At 30.2% G+C, this 10,686-nt stretch overlaps 1 protein-coding gene across 1 annotated transcript; it reads left to right on the top strand.

Moving 5' to 3' along the window:
* The first annotated feature begins 2,374 nt into the window (after positions 1-2,374).
* LOC133688077 (gamma-interferon-responsive lysosomal thiol protein-like) lies at positions 2,375-4,331 on the top strand. Its single transcript, XM_062107464.1, has 5 exons — positions 2,375-2,783; positions 3,214-3,279; positions 3,424-3,564; positions 3,698-3,790; positions 3,860-4,331. Exons 1-5 carry the CDS (start codon positions 2,376-2,378, stop codon positions 4,040-4,042), a joined length of 891 nt encoding a protein of 296 aa, XP_061963448.1. The 5' UTR covers position 2,375; the 3' UTR covers positions 4,043-4,331.
* Positions 4,332-10,686: the final 6,355 nt, after the last annotated feature.

The raw sequence follows: 10,686 nt of genomic DNA, 5'->3' as shown, positions 1-10,686 counted from the left end.
TACCAAACTTTTAATTTTGATCCATTCATTTTTAATTTTTTGCTAACAAAAAAATTAATTTTATTTTTTTTACAAAGTTAAGTGCCCACCAAATATCAAAAAGTTTTTTAAGACCATGATAACTTAAAAAAACAATAATAAATAAATTATCAAGTCAAATCATGAATAAAAACAATATAAAAATATGAAATTAAAAAAAATTAAATAACTGGAGTAAAAAACAAGGTAAAGACCAAGAAATAAATTGTTTTTTTTAATAATGGGCTGCCATTTCACCTTACATTCAATTTGGTCTTTTTATTTTTAATTTTTTGTAAATAATTAAACCAAATTTATTTTTAGAAAAATCAAGAACCAACTCAATACTTAAATATTTTTTAGACCATGAAAAGTAGAAAGAAAACTATAAAAAATAAATTATGAAATTCATTAATCAATCATCAAAGAAAGCAATAAGAATAAAATTAAAAAACAAAGATTCAACAACCAGAGTAAAAACAAAATTGAAGGGAAAAAATATAAAAATTATGCGAAATCATAGTTTTTTCTATAGTTTTTAGACCTGGCCTGATGACCGGCCTGGGTTTCGGGTTTTGACAAGGTCGCCCGAGTCAATTTTTTTTTTAAAAAAAATCAAAACTATGTCGTTTTAGTAAAAAAAACAAAACAAAAGTCAACAGGTTACAACTAAGTTTTTGACCAGATCTTGACAAGTCACACCAGATTTTTTCTTCTTCTGTTTTTTCTTTAACCCGGCCCGCTTCCAGCTCTAGATTGACTTGTCGGACCGAGTTTTAAAACCATGATTCTTTCACTAGCAGGATATAGTAAAACATTAAAGACCTTTTAGTTTTTCTTTTAATTTATCAAAAAAAAATATGCATCATAATCATATAATATTATTATAAATTTCAGTTAACTGTACCTCCACCCTCTTCTTAATATTTTTTTAAAATTAATATTATTTTAATATTTTTAGATAATTTTAACGTATTAATGTCAAAAATAATTTTTAAAAAATAAAAAAATATATTTTATTATATTTTTAAATAAAAAATATTTTAAAAAACAACCAAAACAGATTTTATCCTTTTCGTATTTGTTTGATTCCGTTTCAACTTCTCTTTATACTCAATTGATGACAAGATGCTTCGCTTCATTATGTCCTCCTCACAATCACATTCTTGTAGCCCGCATAAACCATGCTTCTCTCTCCTTCATTGTTAATTCAATTTCTTCTTTGCATCCACCATTTTGAGTAGCGTTTAGCTTGCTCGATGAGCTTGGCAAAGTAGACGAAGTTTTCATGATCTTTTAATGAATCTATGGCTATTGTTGATCTCTCTCCTAATTTTAGATATCAAAATCAATCACAAAATCAAATTCGAATGACTATTTCAAAAAGCTATGAATTGTTTAGATTTCTTTATCTTTTTCTTATAATATCAAAGAGAGATTGATGTGTGATGTTTGTTTATTTTTTTATTTTTCTTTACGGATGATACAAAAGACTTTTAAAAAACCAGACAATAATAGAGGAAAATCAGGGGTCTCAAGGATTTCAAAACCTGACATTGATACCATGTTTTCAAAATAGAAAGAAAATACTCTCTTGATTTTCTTATTGAAAGAATGAGAAAGGTATAGTATACATACAATACTAATTAAGCTTGGTTAAGAACTAATTATATAAAAAATTATGAAAATAATTATTAAAAGAAATGTCTCTAAATTTGGAAACCATACAACCTATAAAATCTTCAAGAAATCTCAATATTCAAGAAAGTCAAGATTCTCATATACCTTCAGTAGCTTTGTTAAATCAAAGCACGCGGTTCATAACTGCCGCAGTTATTATTCGACTTGAAATGCAGTGTACAGAGAGCCTCATCACAGAGATGTCCTGTCCTTCGACTCTTGTCATTTTAGTCATAAAGTTGTGGGCTAATATCTGCTACAATTTGCAAGAGGTTACTGTGCCTGTACAACATTGTGTTGGGAAAAAATTATGGAAAATAATGTGATCAATGAGTAATGTTTTGTTTGCTTTAGGTCATCTTGCTACTCCTTGAAACATTCTTTATACGTAGAAGTGGACTGCAAGTCCTTCCACTTCAAAGATTGATGAGAAAGAAAAGAAACCATAGCTTTAGATCAGAAAGTCGAAGGAAAATAAACCTGCAGAATTCATTAAATCATGAAATCCGTTGGCCCCAGAAGCTCAGTTTATACAAGCTAAAATGATTATAAGCTAATAGCATTAATAGTATTCCTTGTCCCTGTCAAGTTCATTTGTAATTCGAAAAGGATAGGGAAAATACAAAAATCTTAAACATTAAAATTGATGGTCATTTGTCTTTTAGGAAAGCATGGATATGAGTTTAATTAAGGGCATTGTTGTCGGTTTACCATCGTCAAAATTACCACCCTTTTATAAGTCGACACACTGGAAAAGCATCTGTATACGTGCTATGCTTACAAAAATGGCTTCTGGGAAACTAGTATTCTCTTTCATCATTACTCTCCTGTTGATCTTCCTTCTACCTCCATCTCATGCTGCTTCTCATTCGGATCCTAGTGATATCAAGGATTCATCATCTATCAGTCGTCAAAAGGTTAACCTCTCGGTTTATTATGAAGCTTTATGCCCATCCTGTGCAAACTTCATTGTCCAAAGTCTTGCTAGGGTCTTCAACGATGATCTTATCAACATCATCAATCTCAGGATGGTACCATGGGGTAATGCTCATGTCAACAAAACTGACAGCACCATCATCTGTCAGGTGACATCCATCTTCTACATCTTCATTTGCTTTTGAAATGTCATCTGCCCTCACTGCGCGCGCGCGCACACACACAAAGAGCCAAAAGCTGCTAGATCATCCACTAAAAACGAGGGCCCATTTTCTCTTTTTTCAGTGTTAAGTATCTGATCTTGTCGAGTCTATAATTAGCAAAGAATACTCTCTTAACTCTGTATTAGCTATGATCTTTTAAGTTTTCGATTGTGTGTTTTTTAATTATCTGCCTTAGGCCTTCATATTGTTCCATTGAAGAACGGCAACCGGTAATTCCAGGCTAGCTAATGTCAAAGTGATGTTGACAAAGATGTGCTACTACCATACAAATTTTCAACTCTCTTCTTTTCTCGTAGAGTATTTAGTTTTTTTTTTTTTTTGTCTTATGCAACTATGAATTTTCCAAAATTTGCAGAATGGTCTTGATGAATGTGTTCTGAATAAAATACAAGCCTGCGCCATCAATGTCTGGCATGATGTGGTAGGACCTCCTTTTTATTCTTCCATAAGCTATAATCACCGTATGCATATATTCATATTAACTAGAAGCAAAATTATTGTTATATGTTTTTATAATAAATTATTTTTAAAATAGACATATTCATCTATATATTCTGTAATGCAGGACAAATATTATGCACTGATTTACTGCATTGAGTTCCTCGCTATTGAGGGAAGGCATTCAAATTGGCAATCTTGTTTCAGCTCACTCGGATTGCCTGAAAAACCTATTTTGGACTGTTACAATAATGGAACGGGAGCGAAGGTAGCACCAAAATACTTTTTAACTTTCTGATTTCCCAATTCTAACATTTCTTCTGTAGTATTCCGTAATTCGACACTATCAATTGTTCTTTGCTTTGATTATACCTTAACATTTGAAGCAAATTCACATGCAGCTTCAAGCTCTATACGGTTATGAAACTGCACATCTTAGTCCGCCTCAGACGTTTGTGCCTTGGGTTGTCGTGGATAGTAAACAACTCGGAAATGTTAGTCCATAATCCTTGGTTTCTATCTTTTTTTCTCGTGTGCTAGTGATAACCGTACTTTCAATGCAGGACTATGAAAAATTTACCACCTACATCTGCAATGCATACAAAAGCAATGTCATACCAAATGCCTGCAAATCACTTCCACCGAATAATGTCAGCTCAAGTAAGGAGGAAGATCCTATCCATCCAGTTTGCTACCGAGGTGAAGCTAAGAACTTGACAACTCTGGGACCAATAAAGAGAACTTGACATCTCTATTCTCTAGGCTAGAACACTTTCCTAGCTTATACCGAATGGTGCTATTGAAATGTTGCAGTTTTCAATGCCTGAGTTTTGCAATGTTGGACTGTTGGCTCTTTTTATGTCACATTAATCTGGCATTGGCAATCATTCTGATTGTGAGCTCCAAAACCAGCATTGACACGGATGGCCTGACCACAGTAATTTCCAGTGTAAAGGGGAGAAATTTGGATAAGATGTTATAAATCTGATGGTGTTAGTGTCCATTATTCAATCAATTTACTCAATCCTTTTATTCTGATAGTGCAAATTTAGGCCTAGAGGGGCATTTAGGAGTGTTAGCTGCCTTAAACTTGGCCTGTTAACCCCTCAACCTTGTCCTAAAAGCTCTGTAGGACTCTGAAGATGATTATAGAATCAGAAAAGGGAATCAAGTTCCCACTGAAATACAGCTTCAGCTCCAAGCTTTATAATCTCATACCGTGATTATGTCATTCTAACATTATTCCGTTTTCAAACTCAACTGCTTATTTCTGTAACATAATCAAGAAAATGATCTGTATAAACCTTGCTTCCAAAAATTCATCATTAGTGGCAGTAAATATTTTCTGAAGTTTGCGGTCACAATTCACACTACGCCAGCACCAATGATTAAATACTTCACAGCATTCCAGCTTGGAATCACTTTACCTTAAACATCTTTTTTTTCTCCCCCAAAGATATGATTTTACGGATAGACTTGATGTTGAAAGGAACAATTTCCAGGATTTGGCAGTCATATTAGAGGATAATTTACATGTTCCTGGTGTCATCACAAATTTATCATCTTCTTAAATGGGTCCGACATTGAGCTTCATAAAGTTCATCCAGCTAATTTCTGTATCGAAGTACAAGAAAGTGGTTACCAAAATGGATGGAAGTTAGATTCCTTTGTCATGGTTCTTACATTAACATGGCAGGCCATCCTCTCAAAAAAATATGGTTCCTGTGGAATAAATTTCAGGATATTTTGTTTGAGAGTCAATATTAGCCCAGAAAGGCTTTTCCTCTAAGTATTGTCATGGGGTTTGCATTAACATGTCAGGCCACTAACACAAGTAAAGGCAGCAGGTCTGGTATAGAAATGGCTTTTCTTCTATCACCATCCTTCAATGATCTCATTTCTTGCTTTTCATGTTCATACCCTCATCACAATCATATGGCATCCATTACAGTGAAAAGATTAATGCATCTATCTATTAGGAAACACTATGCCCAGCTTCTGCTGATTTCATTGTAAATGAACAAGGACGCGTGCTCCTCAACAAGTCTCTCATCAGCATAGTCAACCTCAGGATGGTCTCCTGGGGAAATGCTCGAATCGCAGAGCCTAACCAAACCTTTATTTGCCAGGTCCACCTCCATCTTCATTATATTCATCACCGGCCATCAACGATTTAAATTCTCTGTTTCTTTTTTTCTTTCTTGTTTAACTAAACATGCATACATTTTGGTTCTTTCTTTTCTAGCTATTTAAACGATTAGGGATGATATTTAAAATATAGAAAACTTTCAAACTATAGTGGTCAAGGTGTAAAATTAATGAATCTATAGGGATAAAAATGAATTTTACCCTAAAATCCCAATTCTGAGTTAAAAGTGGGAAATTTTAAACCAAAGTAAAAAAAAAAAAAAAAAAAGGATCAAGGAAAGGAAAAGACCACGACTAGAGCCGATAAAAGTGAGTTTTTACCATTGAAAGGGGGGGATAAAATAAACGAGAAGGAGAGAACTAGAAGAAAACAGACACTATATATAGTGGAGTGTTTCTTCAACCGATTTCAAGGAAAAGAGTTTTTATTTTTTTCCTTTATTTTTCTTTGATGTAGTCTAGTTTTAATTATACAATTTAAATTCTAGTTTATTTTTTTTTTTATGTAGAATATTTATCTTTGATCTTATTCCTTACAACTTTCTGAATAATTATTGTTTGATCTGTTAAATCATAATGAGGTAATTTATGATTGAAAACTTTCAATATTAAACACCACTGAATTACATAATATGTTGGTTACAGTATTTCAGTTCATTCTAATTAAAGATTTTTTGTTTTGTCATGGGTACGGAGTTCTAAGTTGTTGCTAAAAGTAGTTATAACTTAAATGCAGTTGAACAAATGGCTTAGACCATGAATATTTTTTTATATATTATTAATCGTTAGTATTCAAGTTAGTTTACGTGTATTTTGATTAATTCTATAGATTTTAAAGTTAATAATCATGTAAGTCTTCAATAATTTTAAAATTTATAAAATTTAAACTGATGATCTTTAAAAATAAATTCAGAACTTAATTAGTTAAATTATACCTTTTAAAATGGTAATAAAATTACCATGAATATTTTCTTCTTGTCGTCGTTGCTGTATTGACATTGCATGTTATAGTGAGGTCCTGCACAAAACCCTCAGAAATATGAAAGAATGAGAGAAAAACGTACAATAATTATAAGATGGAGTGCATTCTATCATCCATCACTCTAAAATAACTTAAAGTCATTATTTGATTTACTGTTTATATAAACAGTAAAACATCTTAAACCTTTTCAAGTCGGTTCATAACAATTCAGTGCCTTAGAGCATCTCCCATGGGAGATATTATTTTAAAAAAGATAAATGGATGAAATAATATTTTAAATAATATAAATATAACTTTTTTTTATTATGTATACTCTAATGAAAAAAAACTCAATTCTATTAGAGTGAAATAAATAAATATTTTATTTTTTTTAATGATTTTGATGTTATTTTTTTTTCACATAACTATATTTAATTGGTTTATTTTTTGTTAGCTTTACTTTGTTAGTTTTAACTCTTTTAAGATATACCTATGAATAACATTTATAAAAAAAATATATTTTAGTATTTTATTTGACTTTCCCCTTTAAACATGAAAAATAAACAAAGAAAAGCAAAAAAAAAAAAATTCGCTCTTTATTTAATAACTGCATTGGAGATGCTATTAGCACAATGGGAAGTATATGAAAACGACGGGTACAGTAAGGCTAGGCATATGACTGGCCTACTACTATGATCACTTGGTCTGACCCTTTTTTTATTCTTTTCTTTTCTTTTTTTTCTTTTGTTTTTTGCACTCCAAAAAAAATATTACCATGATATTTAAATATTATTATAAATTTTTATTTGAGTTAAAATTAAAAAAATATAGTTATTATATATCTGATAGAAAAATACTAATACTAATAATAAATTATTCATGAAAAATCAATTCAAGTCTCCCTTTGTGCTTAAGATCTTTAAATAAATTTTAAACTCTAACTATAACTCTAACCACCACTATGTCATTATGATTACTTGAGTCATTGGTTGAAAATCTCTATCTAAACCTCCTCAAATGCTAAAGACTCGTTCCTGAGTTGGATGTGTTAGGATGGTAATGGAGATCCATTCATAAGTATTTTAGAATGTGTTAAGATGGTGGTGTAGGTCCGTTCATAAATATCTCAGACCTATCCACGAGTTGAGGTGATAATGGTCTTGGCCTCTACACGGATATTACAGATTTGTCTCAAGTTACATGAGTTAGGGTGGCCCTCCAATCCCTTCCACAATTTGAAACGATTATTAGATATAGTTACATTATATTTTATAAGAATTATGAAAATATAAGTACATGTAATTAGTTTAATTTTAATAAAATATTATGTTATATTGATTATTTGTATAATTATATTAATTATAACTGAAGTTATATTTTAGTTATGTGAATTATGTCTTAAGGTTGGAAAAATTAATTATATGAATTGTGAATTTATTTTATTTTGTTTAGAGAGTTAATGGTTGAAAAAACCATGTCATTAAATATTTTTTAATCAAGTCGAAATATTATTTTTTACTCACTTATCACATATGTTAAGTGTGTCACGATAATTCCAAATAATTTATGTAATTCAAACAAGTATGTTATAATAAGTAATTTTTGGGTTGTGCTATTTTACCTCTCTTTTTTTTTACTATATTAGGGTTCATTATTAATATGTATTGCTTATACCAAATTTATTTTTGAAATGGTTTTTGTCCAATAATGGGCCTAACCCTAAGTTGTGTATTGCCATATCCCGAACCGAGGGAACTATTATGGTTTCAAAATGACAAATATAAAGCCTAGCCTTGGCCCTTGGGATCTAGCCCAAAGTTTCTACGCGTTTCAGGGTCGTTAATTGCTCAGCATTTTCTTGGTTAAAGTCAACGTCTAATGATGATGCTGATATTGACATCATACTTATCAATTATCATCATCATTATTATAATAATAATAATAATACTAAGTAATTTGATTATAAGACCGTGACAGCTGGACTAATTAAAAGCTAGAATAGTGTCTTTATAATGATTGCTTTTAAATTGTTTTTTTATAAATTATATTAAAATAATATTTTTTTTTTAAAACCGACCCATTAAAATGATTAAAAAATATCGAAATAAAGAATCTCAACTTATCATATTGCTGCTCCATGTAATTTAATTAGCAGAGCTACTGTGTCCAAATTCAAAACGCTATACAATATTTTAAGAAAAAAATCAAGATAATTAGGCTTAATCCAATTTGATTTATCATAATTCAACGCTGTACGACGTCATTCTCGTCAAATATATTGCTAGGAATTGATTCTATTGGGACCACAAATAAATAAATTAAAAATTAAAAAAAAAAGTCGAAGATAGTAGGATGATTGTACAAGCTAGCTAGGAAACGTAGCCCGACAATGCTAATCGATGAAAGGGAAGCATGTGATTGCTAAGCGATAACTAATAATATCTTTGCATTAGCGGTCAAATAGGCTCACAGAAACATATTTATTTCCTACGAAGACTTTATGCCGTGGCTAATATGTAAAGCTTATATAAAAACAAAACCTAAAACAGTTCACATTTTATTGTGATTCCCACATTAAAATTACCATTTTGTCTTTGGTTTGCAAATTTATTTAGCTTTGTGTTAGGGTTTAGAGGTATTTTACAAGGACTTGTTAGTCATTACAATAATAAACAGGTCAAATAGTCTTTTTACATTTTTTTTTCTTATAATTCAATTATTTTGTTACCCTCGGAAATAAGAGTTTGGACAACACATGTTGGGTCGCTAATGCCCAGAACCTTGCTTCAAGGACATTGGTTGAAGTGTCTCTGCCTCCCTTTTAGTTTCATGTACAAGTTGCGTGCATGGTATAATTGTTGTTGATTTAACACATGTGGCATTTTGTTTTTTTTCTCCTCTTTCTTACTCAATTTTCTTGTTGGCCTTCAAAAAAATCAAATCAACATCTGAGGTTTGTTATCCTTAAGATTTCATATTTATTCTCTTTATTACAATTTTTTTATTTTGAAAAGTTTATGAAATTAAGGATTTTTTTTATTTCATCCCCAATAAATTTTTTAACATGTCAGATTTAGTTTCTATTATTTTAATTACTATTTGTTTTATTTAAGATGGGGTTTTAATTTTTTTTTACAATTTTATCATTCTTGAGTTTTTTCCCTAACAAATATAATCCTTTTTTATTATTGTTATTTTTTTACCTTGCGAGATTTTTTTAGAATTATTTTTTTATTATTTAATCCTACAATTTTTAATCGGTGAGGTGTTTAGCTTCTTAATTGAACTCAGATCTAGAATTTAATAAATTATAGGTTTAAAAGATTAATCTCAGTTTACGAAGTTGACATAGACTTCCTTGATTTTTTTCTTTTAAAAAATTTTTTTTTTCACTTTCCATCATTTTTTTTATTTTTTATTCATTTTATATGCGATTTTTTAGTCGTTTAGAAAATAACATAGATTATCTTGGTTTTTTGTTGTTGTTAACTTTAGCTTTTTAAAAGGAACTTTGTTTTTAAATTAAATTAATTGAAATCATCTTCCAACATTTAATTCTTCACGTGTTGAGTTTTTGGATTGAGCCTGAGTCAAGAATTTAATGGATTACGGGTTTTAGAGTTTAACTCGGGTTTACAAGGTTCACTCGGGCTTACTTGGTATTTTGTTTTTCCTTTTCTAAGCTTTTTTTTTGTGATTTCTTCCTCCAACATTATTTCTTGCGTTGAGTTTTTTTTCCAGACTTTGTTAAATTTATCTTTTTTAAAAGGAATTTTTTTAGTTGAAATAATTTATTGATTTCATCTATTGGCACTTAATTAGGCAGGTGTTGAGCTTCTCAGTTTAGCTTAAGTCTATAATTTAACGGGTTACGAGTTTGAAAGATTAACCTGAGTTTATAAGGTTCACCCAAGCTTGCTTTGTTTTTTTTTAATTTCATCCACCAACATTTTAATAATTTTTTATTCACTTTTTATGAGATTTTACTGAGGTTTTGAAAGTAACAAGGGTTAACTTAGATATTTTTTTTACCTATGTTAAATCTAGCTTTTTTAAAAAGAATTTGATTTTTTAATGAAATTAAATTAATTGCATGAGAGTAAGAATGAGATGAACGATTCATGGTATTTTGTGTTTTTTTCTTTCCTGGTCATTGCTCTAACAGCAAGTGTGACCTCTTTCGGTTACTAAATTCTTAGATTTTTCATACTTCTTTTCAAACATTAATATTGTATGACATCTTGTTTTATGTTGGCGAGAATTAACCACATCCGCAGCATG

The sequence above is a fragment of the Populus nigra genome, chromosome 3 (assembly GCF_951802175.1).
Source record: "Populus nigra chromosome 3, ddPopNigr1.1, whole genome shotgun sequence".
Taxonomy (NCBI): domain Eukaryota; kingdom Viridiplantae; phylum Streptophyta; class Magnoliopsida; order Malpighiales; family Salicaceae; genus Populus; species Populus nigra.
Note: the sequence above shows the minus strand (reverse complement) of the source record. Positions and strands in the feature narration are given on the sequence as shown.

Excerpts from the sequence above, each read along its gene's own strand:
- LOC133688077 (XM_062107464.1), top strand. The coding sequence starts at position 2,376 with ATGAGTTTAATTAAGGGCATTGTTGTCGGTTTACCATCGTCAAAATTA. Across the intron at positions 2,784-3,213 it reads ACAGCACCATCATCTGTCAG|AATGGTCTTGATGAATGTGT; the intron begins GTGACATCCATC and ends CAAAATTTGCAG. Across the intron at positions 3,565-3,697 it reads ATAATGGAACGGGAGCGAAG|CTTCAAGCTCTATACGGTTA; the intron begins GTAGCACCAAAA and ends ATTCACATGCAG.